Source organism: Vitis vinifera, chromosome 17 (assembly GCF_030704535.1).
Source record: "Vitis vinifera cultivar Pinot Noir 40024 chromosome 17, ASM3070453v1".
NCBI lineage: Eukaryota > Viridiplantae > Streptophyta > Magnoliopsida > Vitales > Vitaceae > Vitis > Vitis vinifera.
Window position 1 is genome coordinate 9,644,564 of NC_081821.1, and position 19,053 is coordinate 9,663,616.

General features: G+C 31.7%; 1 protein-coding gene and 2 long non-coding RNA genes across 4 annotated transcripts; 2 read left to right on the top strand and 1 right to left on the bottom strand.

Moving 5' to 3' along the window:
- Positions 1 to 5,476, top strand: LOC109124334 (uncharacterized). Its single transcript, XR_009464626.1, has 4 exons — positions 1 to 339; positions 2,964 to 3,156; positions 3,237 to 3,415; positions 5,281 to 5,476. It is a non-coding gene; the product is annotated as an uncharacterized LOC109124334 (long non-coding RNA).
- Positions 5,477 to 6,289: 813 nt separating this feature from the next.
- Positions 6,290 to 11,878, bottom strand: LOC109124333 (uncharacterized). Of its 2 annotated transcripts, none has more exons than XR_002032275.2 (2): positions 9,815 to 11,878; positions 6,290 to 9,044 (listed from the first exon to the last, which is right to left on the bottom strand). It is a non-coding gene; the product is annotated as an uncharacterized LOC109124333 (long non-coding RNA). The 2 variants fall into 2 exon arrangements; XR_002032274.2 differs by having other exon boundaries at positions 6,290 to 9,066.
- Positions 11,879 to 12,902: 1,024 nt separating this feature from the next.
- Positions 12,903 to 15,239, top strand: LOC100241599 (uncharacterized). Its single transcript, XM_002279763.5, has 5 exons — positions 12,903 to 13,395; positions 13,717 to 13,962; positions 14,472 to 14,553; positions 14,688 to 14,902; positions 15,039 to 15,239. Exons 1-5 carry the CDS (start codon positions 13,031 to 13,033, stop codon positions 15,157 to 15,159), a joined length of 1,029 nt encoding a protein of 342 aa, XP_002279799.3. The 5' UTR covers positions 12,903 to 13,030; the 3' UTR covers positions 15,160 to 15,239.
- The last annotated feature ends 3,814 nt before the right edge of the window (positions 15,240 to 19,053 follow it).

The window sequence follows — 19,053 nt, forward strand, 5'->3', positions numbered from 1 at the left end:
TCGGTCCGATCGTTGGCCGGTCACGATTCCGATTCAGTCCAACCAATTATTATTGTTATTATTATTTTATAGTATCAAAACGAAATCGTTTTGGAAGATATAAAAACACCTTTGAAACCCTCCCTCTTGCAATTTGAACCGTAGAAGTTGCTGCCCCCCAACGCACCGCAATACCCAGGTTGGGGCAGCTCCCACCGACGACCTGGAAGCCTTGCAAAACCTCCCCCCCATCGGCCGTTACAGCGTCGCCCCCTTCCCGCGCCGTTGGAAACGCCTCCTGTCGCTATAAAGCCCCCACTCGACTACACAACCTTCCCACTCCGACCAATAGCTGCAAAGGTTTGATATTTTGAATTTTTTTTTATATTTTATATTTAATGTGTTTTTTTTTATTTTGTTGATTATGATATTATGTTTAATATTCAAATTTTAATTTATTTATTACACATTTTAATTTATTCAAATTATTCAAAAGTTAAAACTTAAAACATTAGGAGGTAAAATAATTTGTTCATTTTCAAATAAGATTTTAGATAAATGTTTAGTTTGAAAGTAAATTTCTCATTTTGAAAAAAATTTCTTTAATAAATTTCAAAATTTTTAATTCTTTGATTTTTTAAATTGTTGATGACTTTTATTCTCTAGATTAATATGATATTTTTATAAATTATTGATGACTTGATTATAAATCATTAAATCGTTGATGACTTTCATTCTCTAGATTAATATGTGATTTTTATAAATTATTGATGACTTGATTTTTTTTAAAATTAAATTGTTGATGACTTGATTATAAATCATTAAATTATTGATGACTTTGATTCTTTAGATTGATGTGGGATTTTTATAAATTGTTAATGACTTGATTTTTTTTTTTTAAATTAAATTGCTGATGACTTTATTATAAATCATTAAATTATTGATGACTTTGATTCTTTAAATTAATGTGGGGTTTTTATAAATTGTTGAAGACTTGTTTTTTTTTTTAAATTAAATTGTTGATGACTATAATTCTCTAGATTAATGTGGGATTTTTTTTTTTAAATTTGATAGAGAAATAAAAAAAAAATGGAATCAAACTTGACCCCATCCTCTGGTCAAGATTCAACTACCAATTCACAAACAACTAGAAATAAGATCAACCATGCATGGGAGCATGTTTATGAAGAAAGATATACAAATGGAATGAAAGCTCTTATTTGTTTGTATTGTAAAAATGTTGCAAAAGGTGGGGGTATTCATAGAATAAAACAAAATGTTACTGGCGTGAAAGGAAATATTGGCCCATGTAAATCGGTTCCTCATGATGTCAGATTTCGAATGGAAAATTCTTTGCAAGTTTGTGAATTCCAAGAAAGCAACCCAAGAAGCATATGAATATAGAAATCCTTATGGTCCTAATGTGTCATAATTTGAAAGGGATATGACAGAAAGTGAAGAAAAGGTTCAAGAAATGCAAAGTCCTATGGCAACTAGTAGTGGAAAGAGAAAAAAAATCAACAGTGGATAAGTATTTTGTACCAAGAAATACTCAAGGAGCTTAACCTTCCATAAGGAGTGTATTAGCTAGGAAAAAAGCTATTTGGAGAGCAACTATGGTGGTTGAGAGATTCTTTTATGATACATGCATTTCTACTAATGCTGTGAATTCCTTCTACTTCAAGCCAATGTTGGATGTTATATCTGCAATTGGTCCTGGATATAAAAGTCCAAATTACCATCAGTTGCGAGTTAATCTTTTAAAGGATGCCAAGAAAGAATTTTAGTTACTTGTGGACTCTTATAGTGCAATTTAGGCAAAAATTAGATGTACAATAATGGGTGATGGTTGGACAGATAATAGACAAAGAAGACTCATCAACTTCCTTGTGTATTGTCCTGAAAAAAATATCGTTTGTGAAATCTGTTGATGTTTCAGACATTGTCAATGATGTAATTAATTTGTTTCAATTATTTGATGAGGTGATTGAATGGGTGGGTCCACTCAATATAGTTCATATAGTAATTGATAATGCAGCAAATTATGTGGCCGTGGGGAGATTGATTTCTCATAAACATAAACACATCAATTGGTCACTTTGTGCAACTCATTGTCTTAACTTGATCTTTAAGGATATTGGTAACATGAACCATGTTGCTGAACTTGTAAGACGTGCATCAAATGTGACAATTTTTGTGTATAATCATGTTGCTTTGTTAAGTTGGTTGAGAAAAAAAAAAAGGATGGACAGAGATTCTTCGACCTGGTGCAACTTGCTTTGCTACCACATTCATTGCACTCAAGAGTCTTCATGATCATAAACATGACTTGCAAGCTTTGGTGACTAGCAAGTTCTTTGTGGACTCTAAATATTCAAGGGATAATAAAAGCAAAGTTGTAATTTCTATCATCTTGGATAATAGATTTTGGAATGATTGTTTAATTGTTGTGAATCTTATGTCTCCACTAATGTGCTTATTGCGTATTGTTGATTGTGATGAGAGGTCTTCAATGGGATATGTGTATGAAGGCATTTATAGGGTTTGTTTAGGCATCAAGAAATTGTTTAACTACAACAAAAGACTATACAAACCTTATATAGAGATCATAAAGCAACGTTGGGATCAATAACTAAAGAAAAACATTCATTTAACAACTTATTGGTTGAATCCATGTTTCCAATCTGATTAGGAAAACTATTGTAATAAGTCAACTGTTATGAAAGTGTCATGAATGTTATTTATCAAAAAGTTCTAAAAAGAAAGCTTGATACAATGAATGAAATGAAGTTGTTTCTTGATCTATTGGGAAGTTTTGGAAGAGACCTTACTTAGTCTTCACGTAAACCCGGTAAAAGATAATTTTCATTTAATAGTGTGTTTGTTTTTTTTCATTAGTTACCTACTTACTATTTAATAATTTAAACTTGCTAATGTTTTTTTTCTTATTTTTAATGTGAAAATGGTAACTATATGAATGGTAGAGGCTACATGGATACAGTGCACCACATTTGCAAAAGTTGGTCATTCAAATATTGAGCCAAACTACATCGTCTTCTGGATGTGAGAGGAATTGGAGTGTCTTTGAACGTATACATACCAAAAGAAGGAATAGATTGGAACATCAAAGGCTTAATGATTTTATATACGTTCATACAATTTGCGGCTAAAAAATCGGTATAAATGTTTTCTTAGTTGTTTTGAATTTAAATTTTTTTATTCACAATTATGAATAATTATATATTTTTCTCTTTTAGGTTCTAAAACAAGAAAAGAATCTATGATCCCATTAACTATGCATGCATTGATGAGACCGATTTTTGGATAGTTGATGAGGATCAGCCAGTAAAGCTAGATGTTGAAGAATTGGAAAATCTTTAATATGAAGAAAGGTCAATTCCAATAAATGAAGTGGAATGTTCAAGTTCTTACATTGGTTAGTAGAATATTTAAATTCATTAAAGTTCAATAATTATATTTTTTTTCTTCAAAAATGATTTCTTGTTGATACATATTCAATATTTTTATAGATGATGAAGATGGTGGTGGCGTGGCTATAAAAGGGCTTGATATGAAGAACTTTGGTTTTCCAGATGTTCATTTTCAATCTCCATATTCCAATTTCCAAAATGAATGAAGACATGAATTTTATATTTATTAGTATTAAAAAATCTTCATGAATATTCAAACATTGACATGTTATATTTTGAGAATTGTTGTAGTTGACATTTGTATTATCTATTATGGACAATGTGTTAAGTTAACAATTCTTCGATAATTTGGTTATTATAGGATAACAATGGTTTGATTATTTGATAAATATTGAGTTTATTGACATTATAAATATATAACATTTTATATTGTGTTATAGATATGATATATGATGATTGATGACTTTTACAGGTAAAAAATTTTGTGAAAAAACTCAACAAAGAAAGTAGATGCTGTCAAAATTTAGATAGATTTTTTTTTAATAATATATAAAATAATAAAAATATATATTTTATGATATCACCGGTTTGACCATTAGTTCGACCAATTAACCGTGAGCTGGTAACTTTTCCGATTCAATGATCGGTCCGGTTATGAAAACATTGATTTTTTTTTCTTTTCATTTTTTGCTAATATATATATATATATATATATATATTATTTTATTTTCAGAATGTAACAACATGGGGAGAAAATGATAGAAGGTATTTGATTTTCTTCCTATACTTTTAAGATAATTGTTGCTATTTTTTCAGTTTTATGTTGAATATCTGTAACAAACAATGACTGTGATTTATAGTATACTAACTTGTAATAATAATTTTGTGAGGAATTATCACTACTTGTAATAACAATTTTGTGGGGAACTATCACTAATAACTTGTAATAACAATTTTGTGGAGAACTATCACTAATATTGCAAATTCCATTCCGAAACTGGAGAAAGCATAAGTAATCAATCCCATATAGCATGAAGCATTATGGTGCCTAGGAAATGGCCTCACTAATCAAGCAATGATGTTTTAGCGACCCGGTTGAGCTTTCTATGACTCCATTTTTAAACCTTTTTTTTTTTTTTGCTTATTTGATAACCTTTGATCTAATTAATTTAAAATTTCATTTTAATTACTAGTGAATTCATTATTGACCATATGTTGTTAGGCACCAGAGATGCATGAAGACATTCATACTAATGCAACTGATCAACAGCTTATAGGTGCTGCTTTTTCTAAAGCAAATGTGAGAACTTTAGGGTATTACTTCATTCTGCATGCAACCTAGGTTAACATTCCCATCTTTGAGGACTTTTTTTCTATTGCTTATATATGTTTCATTTATCTATGTTTCTTTTATTTTATTTTTGCAAAGTGGTACCAAGTTGTAGGTTGTTCCTTATTTATTATGTTACTGCCTATACAAGCTTGTACCCTTACATTTGTTCATAACAAGTGAAAAATTAGCATAAGAATTTTTATAGCAGTTTTACCTATTCATTCTACACTTAATAGTGATCTTGATAATCCTACACTATTATGGCTAGAAGATTTACATGTTTTGATTTTGACATTAGAATTGTTAGATGAACATGATGTTAAGTAGAAACAAAACGCTAAATTTACTTTTGGCTCCTTGGAACACAGTAGGAAGTGACAAGTTTTTGGGGTTGGTTCCTTGAGTTTCCAAGTTTAGGTTTTCTTGGAAAGAACTTATTGTTAATGTGTGAATTCATTCAAGCTAATTAGTGTAAAATTTTCTAGATTTTGCAAGTGAAAGCACCTTAGCTTTTCTTATTATGTTTATGTTTTACAGGTTGATTATGTTGTTGATTATCACTTCTCAATAAATGGAAGCAATAGAGTCACCCTTGAAGGTGGGCATACAGGTGTTGTTAAGAGTGTGCTTCCCATGTCCGGCAAACAGATTGGCACCACCCAAAGCTAAGGCATATTTAGATGCATCCCTTTTAATTTATTTTTTTTTCCATAAAATTTTTCATTTCTTTTGAGTGGAGCATGAAATTTTCCATTAGTGGTGGTGTGAATTTTTTATACCATTTTTGTATCCCTTTTAATTTAAGATTAGACTAAAACTTTCATCAAGTAGTAACAGAAAAAAAAAAAAACAATATTGATAAATTGTGTTACAATTTATATAAAGTTATTCAAGATTTACACTCCAATTAATTGTTGTGTGTGTGTGTATATATATTCTCGTCACTAGATTAAACAGGAAGTTGGTGTAGGTAATGATAACAATAAAGATGGGTCTTCTCGAAGAGTTAAAATCCAGATTATATGGTCCAACAGGATATCAAGCAAATGCGAAGAGCTCAAGGAGATAAAAACTTAATTACCTACAATGAAAATGCATTCATGAGTAACTATATTATATGATGGGTTTTGTGTTTGTAATTTGGTGATTTTGAGTAAATAGCAATGGTCCATATAATTTGTTTCAATGTCATAAACCAAAACCTTGCTAACCTTGGTAAAGAAAACTCAAGTTAGCCAAAATCTCAATGTGCCAAGACTCCATGTAGGTTATTTCCAAATTTCTTGTTTTGGCCATATTAGCTTCTTTCTTGTCTTATTGAAAACAATGATTTAATTTCCAATTGAATCATTAGAGAGTTTTATGAAAATAAAATCAATACACTCTGTATATTAGAAAACATGAAGGCAAAGAGGAACTTTCTTGAAACAGTGATAAAATATTATATATATATATATATATATATATATATATATATATATGCATTCAAATAGTTTTTAAACTAGGGAAAGCCAACACAGTTAAAGGTTCTTTTATACAAGAAATATTCTCTAAGAACTTGATTTTCTATTTCACTAAAAATTCAAATAAATGGTAGCAATACAGAAAGTCCTTATCACCCATATGAAAATTAAGGAACATGCCATGCCCAAGTTGGACATTGAAATAATATATTATAGAATTCAAAAATCAATTTCACTTTTTATACACATGTATAGAGAGAGATGACAGTTCCTTTGATGGATTCCAAGTGCAGGTCCAATTGGCTTTTTTTTTTTCTTCTTGATTCCAAGTGCACATTATATATAGAGGGTTGACTCAATCTATACTACCATTGAAACCTAAATGACTAATGGAAGTGATACTTTCCCTATCTTGTGCCTCTTGCAAGAGTAAATTAGCAACCACAAAAGCTTTCTATGATTTTTTTTTAGGCCTTAGATAGCAAAATTTACATTCTATATCTGCACCACAACCACATATAAATTTAGAGAGTTGAGAAAAAGAACATATAAATTCATCCCATAGCAAAATTGTCATAAGTCAGTGACAAAGAGAGTTGAGATAGACCATACAAAATGCTTCATAGAGTATTTATCCAAGAAAAAAAATATATGGGAAAGAATGTGATGCACAAATTCTTAAGTCCTTCACTTTGTCATAAAAATTTTCAGTTTAATCCAAAAACATGGTATGCTGAAATATTTTTTGATAAACAAACACTTTATTAAAAGAGAAAAACAAAAAGGGCCCAACCAAAGGATACAAGTAGTGTAAGACAACCACTAAACAACCAAGAAAAAAAGGGATAAAACAAATAAACCTTCATCCCTTTAACTAGAAGCCAACCAAACGATAAAGTCTAATAACGACAAAAAAAACTTTATAAATAAATAATATGGATAATATATAGGTGAATTGTGGTACCTTTACATTTATGAGTGATAAAAAACACACTATGGAATCCTTGAGTTGGTGTTGCACTATTAAATTGTTTGGAATGAACAACCTACAAAATATTGACAAAACATATCCTTTTTTCCCATTTCCTTTCAAAGAGAAACAACCTTATATTTCATTTCCAAGCAACTTAAAGGTTGAACCACATAAGGAAAAGATAGTACATAAATTCACAAAGGTAGTACTTGAGGTTCATAAAGGTAGTACCTAAAGTCCACTAAGGAAGTAATTAAGACTCATTATGGTAGTACCCAAGGCTCACTAAGGTAGTACCCAAGATCCACTAGGGTAGTATCTAAGGTTGAAACATCTAATACTTGAGGTTCGAAAGGGAAAAACCAATAGAAAATGAATGTCATGCTCAAATCTACCTTGGGTACTACCATAGTGAACCTTGGGTACTACCATAGTGAACCTTGGGTACTACCATAGTGAACCTTGGATACTACCTTAGTGAACCTTGGGTACTACCTTAGTAACCCTTAGGTACTACATTAGTGACCCTTAGGCTCACAAATGAAGTAATTAAGTCTCACAAATGTTCACAAATGAAGTTTCGAAGCTTCACACAAGTAATACCCAAGTTTAACTATGGTAATACCTAAGGTCGATTAAGGTAGTACATAAGGTTGATTAAGATAGTACCTAAGGTTCACTATGGTAGTACCTAAGGTTTTACTTACAAAGGCAATGAGTCTTCCTTCTTATATGTGTACTGGACCTAATCCAATAACAAAAACATCACATATCACCACAAAAATCTTATCAAAATTAGGCATTGCAAGAACTAGTGTCATTCTTTTAGTGTGTTTGAGCAAGTGAAAGGCTTGTTTTGCTTTAAGAGTCTAGTTAAAATTATCTCACTTAAGCATTATAGTTTGTAGCTAACTTATCTTTCCATAATTCTGAACAAATTGGCAATAATGACATTATTATATTGTAATTGGTTAGTCGATAGAACCCTTAGGTACTACCTTAATGTACCTAAGGTACTATCTTAGTGAACCTTAAGTACTACCTTAATGCACCTTAGGTACGACCTTTGTGAACCTTAGGTATTACCTTAATGGAGCTTAGGTAGTTCGTTTGTGAACCTTAGGTAATTAGTTTATCAATCCAAGGTAGCACCTTGCTCAACCATAACAGAATTTGTTTAGGAAAACATGGATTAGGTAGCATTAGTAAGATTTAGCAATACGTAACTTTGAAAAATTATTTTTTGTTTTTGTTTTAATTAAGTGTGTATAATATTCATGTAATCCTTAAGATTAATAAGAAAGTTTTTATATCCATTTTTTTATTATCTTCAACATATATTAGAGCATCTTATAAAACATGTGTGAACCTTACCCAATTATTGTTGCTTGTGAAAAGAAAAGAAGAATTGAATGATAACCAAAAAATCTAATATCATTGGTCTTTTGATTTATGAAGTTTAGTTTCCCCTCTATTTGAGGTGCCTTGGTTTCTTCCTTTGCAATTAAGGTGTCCTAAGATGTCATGAGAGTTTTTAAGGGGCAAAGAGTTAAAGTTGATTTAAGGGATGAAAACGCACTTTTATGGGGCAAAGAGTTAAAGTTGATTTAAAGGAACATATATTTAATGCACAAAATTATAGTTGCATATAAAGAGTGTTATTTAGTACTAAAAAAAATATAATTCCAAGAAAATTATGAATTATTAGAGGTTATTACTTATAGGCCACATTATAGTTAGTAAGATTAGGATGTATCCCTAAACATAGACTTGGGAAAGGCCATAGAACTCACAATTTAAATGAGACCATCCCAGCTTCAAGTTTTCTTGGTCAAGCACCATCCAATATCCAATCATGAAGTTCTCTACATGGAAAATTTTCTTCTACTATAATTCATATTTAAAAAAAAAAAAAAAAAGTGGGATTAAATAGCAAATTTTGCAATGGATAAACAATGCACTTATGTCCAAGGGTTCCAATATCTCCATCTATTGGTTTTATGGCTAAACAAAATCCAACAACTCCTTACACCATAAAATCTATCATATTAAGATTTTATCTGTAACAACAATCTATAACTAGTTTAATTACTCCTCCAGAACTACCGCAAAGGAGACATACATTTAAATATAAGAGATCAATTGTTTTACACTAAGTAAAACAATCATTGGTATTCAACCTAATCTATTGTACCAAGTTAGAAAAGGAATTTGTGGTTATTAATTCTTTAATTTGAATCAAGGAGATTGAATTATTATTATTATTTTAAAAAAAACTTAAATAGAGAATGGATATTACTTTCAAAATTAGGTAATGATGTAGTCCAACTCAAAAAATGGCATTGATTTGACTTTAAGAATTTCATAAATTGGCAAGATTAATGCTAGTTCACTAGTGAGACTATTAATCATTACTCCAAGACTAGTGTGATTGATCTTGGTTTAATTTTTTCCTTCTCAATCCTTGAGCACAATTTAGGGTTCATTCCACATATACCCTTAGCTAGTCACTACATATATTGCCATATTTGATTAAACAAAACAAAACAAAATGAATACACCACATATGGACCAAAGAATGGTTTAGCACTTCAAGCTCAGCTGAATAAAATCTAACAAAATCTAAAATTGTCACCTGATAGCTATGGACCATAAAAACATGGTTGTGAACCACAAAGTTGTTGTTTAGTGCAAACTTGAGCATCGTAGAGAGATTCTTTAACAACTCTTTTGAACTATTTAAGAAAAAACCACTTGACTATTAGCATAGGAGGAAAAAGAAAGAGCAAAATAAAAGAACATAAAAAAAAAAAAAAGGAAACTTTAACTACGAGGATAGAACCTTCTAGTTTTCATGCCATGAAACTCACCTGGACTTCGGGCAAAAGCCAATCCAGAATTATTATAAAAAAAAATTTAGTTAAAAGAATTTCATCAACGATCTCCAAGCCTAGTTGTTGAGATAGGGATTGCACATCATTTTTGCCTAATGTAGGCCTATAGTTCCATCTAAACAATTAGAATGCCTTGGAAATCATACTAAGAATAGAGTGAAAAAAAAGAAAAAAAAAGAAAAAGGAATGTACCCAATTCTACTCCCATAAAATACTTTGAGAAAATAAAGAAATTAATTTTGGCTCCTAAGATGTAAAGGAAAATTAGAGTCCTTGATAAATTTCTTGACAACATCTTGAAATATTGGTTCTAAATGTTTTAGTAGTGCAGTTTAAAAGACTTTGTACTGATTTTTTTTTTCCCAAGACCAATAAGGATTGATTTTTTAAAGGTAAATGACTTAAATTCCTTTGTTAGATGCAACATGAATTGTTCTTTGAATGTAGGAATAACCAATAAAATAAAAGATGCACATTCCTCTTTTGACCAAGTTCCGAAAAATACTTTCTCCTATCGTCCTATGCTATCTAATTGAATTCAACTCAACAAAACCCTTAAAGATTGCAAGGATAGTTAAACATGAGCAAAAAGACAGAGAGGAATACAAGAGAGTTTAGATATTTTGATACACATCAGTAATATTAAATTGTATCTAAAAACATAAAACAACAATAAAGATGAAGATTTGTTCAATCAGGCATCTGAAGCCTTTGATATGCAAGAATATAGTTTAACTGGCATCATATTTCTTTTCAAAATACAAGTGCCCTCATCATGTGACCATTTCAACATAAGAAACAAGTACTATCCCATCAACTTCTACTAATAATATTGTCAATTACCTTATTAGAACATTAAGAATAGGTCAAATCCTTATTGGAGAAAGGAGGCTACATGAGAATGTTAATTTCCAAATCATACACAGGTAGCGCACTAGACACAAGTCACAGAGCAGGATAAGTACTTTCCATAATATGTCCTGCAAGTTCAGATTGAACCCTATTTTTGAGACTAGAGAGAACCTGGTCCTAAATGTAAAACTCATCAAGACACAATTCAATTAAATTCAATTAGGTTGTCCTTATCATTGAAACTCTACATAGTTTAACACACAAACAGACTCATAAAGAGTGCAAACCTCATTACCTCATACCGAAGCAATAGAACAAAAAGACACATCGTTCCAACATATTTAAAACCAAATTTCAAAATTTTGATATGTTGTTTCTAGTAATACTAAAACATGATGTAATAACTTGACCAACAGGCGTTTGGGTATCAAATTATGAACACCAGGATTCCTTATACGATTCTCAACTCTCAATTTACAAAACTCAATGAGCATTATTCCGTAGATGCTTTAAATTTAAGCATAAATTGCAAAATAAAGTAGGGTTTTGGCAAAGAAAGTACCCGATTAGTGTGAAGAATAGGAGAAATTGAACAAGTTGTGGTCTGAGTTGCAGACAAACCTATAGACAGAGAAACAAAGAAAGAAGTGACATTGATCTACCCATGATTCATTTTCATCGTGATCCAAAATTCCTTTCCCATCTTCCACTCCTTGGTTGTAGGCCTCCTTGTCATAGGAAACAAAAGAGAGAAAGAGCATGCTAGTTGTAGGTGTGAGAGGTAGCAGAAGAGACATGGACGAAGGTAGGGAGAAAGAGAGACTCGAAGAGGTTAGGGTTTTTCTAGATTTGGGTTTTGAAATGGAGAAAAATAAATGGAGATTTTTTTTCTTTTTGGATTTTAGTGTGTAGTGGAGAAGGTGAACAAGACAAACGTTTTAAGTTTTTTCGGTTTTTTTTTTTAATACATATGTGGAGGTTGACCTGTCAAGTAAGAGAGGGCATATTAGGCCTTAAAAAACACCTCAACCCAAAGTGCATGAAACCCAAAATATTTTGGGTTTAACATTGTAAAATTAGAAATTGTAAAAGTGGGTTCTCATTTTCATGATATTTAGATATCATAAGCCTAAAAACCAAACTTTCCCAGGAAAATATTCTCAAGTAAGAAAAATTCTCTTCCATTCATTGTTTGACCATCTCAATTCTCCTTTATATAATATTCATATGTTTCTAGTTTTATGATATGATTAATTTTATATCTCAACACTACATTTTAAAATTTATTTCATAAAAACTAATGATAGCTTTGAAAAAGAGAAAAAAAAAAAAAGTTGTTAAAAGACATGTTTAATAACCGTTTTCGAGAACAGTTTTTCGTTCTTCATGACAAACAAATAAAAAAGGACATTTGGTAATAATAACTATATTCTATTTTAGTTGTTTTTCTTATTATTTTCACTCATTTTATAAGGACTATTTTAGAAAATAATTATACAAGTATATTGAATGATTAAAAATAAAGCATAAGATATAAAAATTATTTTAAAAATATATTTTAAAATATTAAAAATAAGTTAAAAACATTTTACGCTATAAACATCATAAAAATAATTTTAAAAAATTATTATAATAAATTATTTTTCAAAACTTTTTTAAAAAACAATTACCAAAGGGAGCCTAGAGCTTTGTTAATTTCCAAAACCAAGATAAATACAATGCGAAGTGTGCACCCATATTTAGCCTTATCAAACACTTGAAAGTATTACTTTAACACTTAAACCCTGGTTGCACCATTTTAAGTTCTGCCTATGCATTGCAACCCATAAAATATTTTACGGGAGTCGATTTTCAGTGTGATTACGGATCTGAACAGAGCCGAATCGAAATTCTTAGATTGAGAAGCATTTGACCAAATTTTACAAAGTCGCATGCATTTATATTAAGAATCATATGAAAAGTATCCAACGTTTCTAAGTTATATATACCAGTAATCTAGTCACCATCATTTTTAGACCATGTATATATCTGTTGGACTTGTAAACTGAAAAGGCTATGTGGTTTAAATTAATTCATTGGAAAACCCCCCTCCACCATCTTCTACCATGTTGCATATCGAATTCAACAGCGCTCTGCTCTTCCATAGAAAGCACACAAACCCACAACAGATTTCAAGAATTCAGTTATCCTCGAATGGTTGGCGCCAAAAAAATCATAAAACAGTTGAAGAATTCAAAACCATGGTAATTTCTTCAAACCCATTAGCCCCAGAACTCCACATTTCCTCCCATCAACAACCCTACCCTTCTATTCCTTTCTCCACAAACCCCAACAATGTCATCCTACCAATTAACCGCCGCCACCTCCTGGCTTCACTTTCTGTGGCTATTACCCCCTTCTTTACTTCTCAACCACCGGATGCAGGTGCTCGCGGCCTCTTCCAGATGCCTCCGGCTCGCCTCACTAATAGGTATTGGGGGCGAACCCCAGAACTGTTCATTTTTTGGGGTTTAGTGTCTCTTGGTAGGCTGAGAAAATCAAGGAAAAGAAAAGAAAATTGAAATTTTTTGGTGGTATCGGTTGTGGGGTTTTGATTTTTTCAAGAAACGAGAACATTATATCAGTTATATTCAAGGGTTTTATAACGCAACACTGAGCAATTAAGGTTTAAAATTTTGATTTGTTTTCTTGCCCCACATCTTCTCAGCATCCAAACAGTACTATATTATCATTGTTACTACTATAATTGTTGTTGAGGAATTTTTATTTTCGTGGTTGTTGGTGTGGAAAGGTACTATTTGGTCAGGGCTGGGGAATCGGAATTTGAAAGCATGGGGATAATTAACACGAATCCAGTTGCCAAGACCTCAGTGGATAGTGGGTTATCGGAGAGAGGGAAGAAGCAGACAGTGAGGGCAGCTTTTGAATTGAAGGCAATGAAGGCTTGTGAAGGGAGCTGCTGGATATGGCCTTCTATTACCCAGAGAGCTTACCAGGCCGCAGAGATCATTGCTTCCGTAAACGGGGTCACCCGGAGGTGTGTGAATCTATATTGAATTGAACAAAAAAAAGACGAGGGTTTTGGTGCTTATGTGTTTGGATATGAAACTATGGACGTAGATAGTTCATTTGGGTGTGGCAGAAATGCAGTTGTCTGGGAGAAATTGTGATTTTGGATCTTCCTTGTAACACTAATTGTCCCCAAGAAAGCAAAATCTCCATTCAATTGAGCCTAGTATTTATTTGGCTTATTTGAGTTGAGATTTTATCTTTGGGAAATATTAAAAAAAAAAAAAGAAAAAAAAAAAAGAAGAAGAAAGGAAAATGTAAGACGAAATCATCTTTCTTGTTCTTTTATTTCTGTTTCCCTAGCAGCTAAATGGGGGCTGTGAATTTGAACTATTTCCTTGCTTAGTTTTTTATATTCAAGTTCTGATTTTAAGAGTAGTTTAGGAGGGTAACAGCATCACAAGAATATGTCGCCTTAATTCATAACAGTCTATCCTTCAAACTTCTAACTTTGTTTGCTGTGTTCACTGGTTGCAGTTTCATAGTTCCAGAGTACAGCTTTCTGGATGCCCGTGGACTGGGAGCTTTTGAAGGCAAGAACTTGGAATCTGTTTCTGAAGTAAGATTTCCATCCTTTCCTTTTGTAGGCATGTTGTGAAAATATATGGTTTATTAATATGGATTAGTTGTGTTTATATCCTTAAAATTCAGTATCCTTAACATTCCCTACTTGCTTGCATGAACATGCCTCAGGTGTATGCATCTGATAGTATTTCCCCGAGCATCAAGCCACCTCCAATTAATGATGGAACCCCAAATGAGAGCGTTGAAGATGTGTTTGTTCGTGTGACACAGCTAATGTCGATTCTTGAAACCCAGTACTCTGGGGACACGGTCATCATCGTCTCACCAGATTCTGACAACTTAACAGTCCTACAAGCTGGTTTAGTTGGGCTTGATTTTCGAAGGTATGTGGGACCATAAAGTTAATTATTTATTGCAAAGAATGAATTAGTCTTCAAACATTTCAAGTTAGTTACCATGATATAGAACATAATAAACTTTTCTTTTGGTAATTTTACTTTAGTTTTTTTTTTTTCACAGGCATAGGGATCTTTCTTTTGGTCCTGGTGAAGTCAGATTTGTCGACATCAATAGTATACCTACTTACAAGCAACCTGCATCTGCTGTATATAAGTGTCTAAATCCACCAAGCTGTAGGTGAATCCATTTTCTTCTTGAATTTAATGTATACCCTGAATTACCCTCTAATTAATATTTGCATGGGGCATCTTCTTGATTGTACAGCAGTGGGTTCGTTCCATCTAATCAGTAAGATTACTTCCTATGCTGGGAAGGAAGGAGCATCCTGTATATGTATGCATGTGGGACTTGTACCTAGTGGATGACTCCTCAAGAGAGTTTAACAATACAATTTACCAAACCTTGAGAAGGAGCTAGACTTGTGTTATTATTTTGGCAGCAGAACTTCTCTAGATGTCTCATTTGGAAAGCCTCCATTTCAGAACAAACTTGAGGTCATGGATTTGGTAGCTTTAGGCTGTGGCTTCTTACCTGGGAGGAACTGGACATTCTACCTAGGTTCAGTGTGCCACTAGGTGATGGGGGAATTGCTCTCTAGGATCATATGAAGAGCATGAGTTTTAATAGATATTGGAAGGTGCCCTTTGGTTTGGGCTAGGGAGCCTGAATTTGAAAGCTTAATATTCAATGCCAACCTGAGTTGCCAGTGGGTTTTCAGAAAAAGGGAACAAGCAGATGTTTACTGTGGCTTTTACATTGTAAGGTAATTGGTTATGAAGGGAGAGTGCTAACATGGACACAATTGAAGGTGGGCAATTTTTACCTAATCAAAAGTTTAGGGTTTTCAATTTGGAGTTTTGGATTTCATGTTCTGTGGCATGAAATGGATTTTAGTGCTCTGTTTAGCTGCTGATAGGAAAACAAAATAAGTTAAAATTTTGAATCTTCTAGAGTTCATCATGTAGATAAAACAAAACCTTTCCCCTCCACCAACCTCAATAGAAAAGGTGGGTTCTTGAATCGATTTCTTCATTCTTGGAAGCTCTTATGTCAACTTTGACCATCTCATTTAAAAATCTGTTAATGTCCGCCCATTAAGAGTAGGTCAAACCTTCTATGATATTCGCACACACCTCATGGGCCTGTTCTAAGGGTCAGCATTTGGATGACTGATATTAGGATTTAACTGACATTGTTGCATCCCAACAGAAACAAAACAGCATAAACTATCGGCGTCAGAGGCTAAATCAATCTTTGTTTTCTTGTTTCTGCTACCCTTTTAAAAGGAAAATTTTTACTCATTAGTTCAAAGCTTATTTTTTCGAATTTCTAGAGCTATTCTAACCTGGAAAGCAATCAGGGACGACAATGGTATTGCAAGTGTCCATGCAAGCAATTCCCAGCTTGGCTTGCTGTGATTTATATCTATGTATGCATCCAACCATCTATTTCTCCAAGGATCCAGGCACTTCACTTTGATGACAGAGCCCCCATGACTATTGGCACTAGTGTACCAAGACAATCCAGCTCTGACGTAGCATGCTCTGTTACTGCTATCCAACAAAGAAACTTTACTGAATGGTGCTTTCCACACTGCATTAGCCCATTCCCAGCGGCAGATTAGGACATTGTATTGATCTTCATGGGTTTAAAGAAATCCATACATACTTTATATATAATATCAAATTGTCACGCCCAAGACCCACTCCAAGGGCGTGACTGTCATTTCACACTTTAAACCCGAAGGCTTACAATGTAACCTGACCCAAACAATTATCTTGTAATTGGAAGTTATCAATTACCAAATACCTGTTCAGAGTAGCGGAACAAAATCTAAAACCCTCAAAATTCAATTTCAAAACTAAAACATCCACTATCCAAAATTCATTGTCCAAATATTTGCAAACTTAAACAATTCAAGTACTAGAACAAATTTCAAAATCTCCAAAATTCAACTTTGATCTAACATAAAATTTGAAGGATCAATATCCAAATAACTCCCAAATACCAAAGGATCCAAATGAACATAACTAACAGTTAAACAAAATCCAACATAAAATCCTAAATCGAATCCTAATGATGACCATTCCTCAGCCCAGCCATCACTCCTCACCCGAACTAAGAGTACCTGAAAAATTTTCAACAATTGGGAATGAGCTCACAGCCCAATAAGGAATATTAATACAGTTCATGGATCAAATATTTTCATTTCAAATAGGAGATATCATTTTTTTTTTTCATCAAATATCAGAGTTTTAAAAATACCAATATATTCAAAATTCAACCAACCATTTTCATATCAAATTCAAACACTTTCACATAAGATTCAATCAAATTCATTCAATTTTCATTACTCTGGTTATCAAATATCAAATGCCCAGTTAGGTGGGACTTTTCAAATGGGTGGCTAGCCTCAAATTGTTCCTGGTGGACGGAACCAAACACTATTAGTACTAGTAACCTCTAACCAAACCCCTAGAGACTGGGGTCCAAATCAATTACATTCCCACCATGAAATGTAAAGGTCAACTATTATATCCCGTTGATAGGGCCGAATAGTCAACTATTATATCCCGTTGACAAGGGCCAAATCAACCAGAGTGATGTTTTTGTTCAAGTATTCAAATTTACACAACATAATATCTCCATATTTTGTGTCATAAATAAAACAAAATATTCCAACATAATATTTAGTACAAAACAGTTTGATCCATGCATGGTAACAAAATATCATTTTCTTTTCCACAATTTAAAATAACATATAAAATAATTTAATTTTATAAATATTGTATTAACTTCCCTTACCTCAAAAAAAGTCCTCAAAAACTTTGGAGAAAAATAATCTTGAAAATCTACTCTTCACCTAACAAAACATAAGAGGAATAATTATTACTATTTATCTAAAATTATAGGTTTGACAATCCTAAAATTTTAGGCATTCAAATTATTATTATTTTTTTATATATTTATGAAAGGTAATTTAATTTATTCATATTTTAAAAATTAATAAATTTCTAATTCATATAAAATTGAATTTATTTATTTATTTTAAAATTTATTTCTTGGGACATAACTTAATTAAATTATAATTTATTTCAATAATTAATTTCTATATTATTTATTAACTTACGCTCATAATTATAATATAAAAAAAAACTTTACTTCCTTTTTATTTAAAACTTCTATTCTCTCATTTTTATTTTTATTTTTAAACATAAACTTTATTCCCAACAATACCTCATTATTGCCAACAAACAATAGACATATGTATATATATATTAACTAAGAGCACTCTTCCTCCATCCGTACACACACCCACACCCCATATATATATTATATATATATATTTTTTTTTTCATTCTCCATTCCAGTGAGCACACGCGTCCTCCATTTTTTTTTTCTTTCTCCAATTCTACAGCGTGCACACGCATCTTCCAGGTTTTTTTTTTTTTTTTTCTAAAAGCTTAAGAATTTCCAATTTCCAACAATAAATCAAAATCTTAAATTTTTCACTATTTTGATATTAAAACGAAATAATAATAATAATAATAATAATAAACTAACCCTAATCTAAATCGAAATCTTCACAGGAATCTTTTTTTTTTTTCTAATAAAAAAACTTAAGATCTCCCCAATTCCAATAATAAATCAAAATCTTAAATTTTCACTATTTGATATTAAAACGAATTAAAAAAATAATCTAACCCTAATCTAGATTTGGGGTTTTCCAAAAAATATATCTAATGTGTTTGAAATTAACTAATAAATCTAAAATAATAATCTAGGGGTTAGAAACTTACCTATAGAGGTTTGTTCTTCAAACCTTGAAATCTGACCTCAACTTCACGTTCTCTGGAAACTCTCCGCGAACAGGAATACGATTCAAAAAAAGAACAGGAAGAAGAGAATTTTCTATTTATACCTAGGGTATTATTCGTAAAATTACTTTTTCACCCCTCTTCTATTTTATTTAATTTATTAATTAATTAATTTAATATCATTATTAAGAATTTCCTAAATTACCCTTTAAAAAGAAAACTTGGACGTTATATCCTCCCCTCCTTAACAAAAGTTT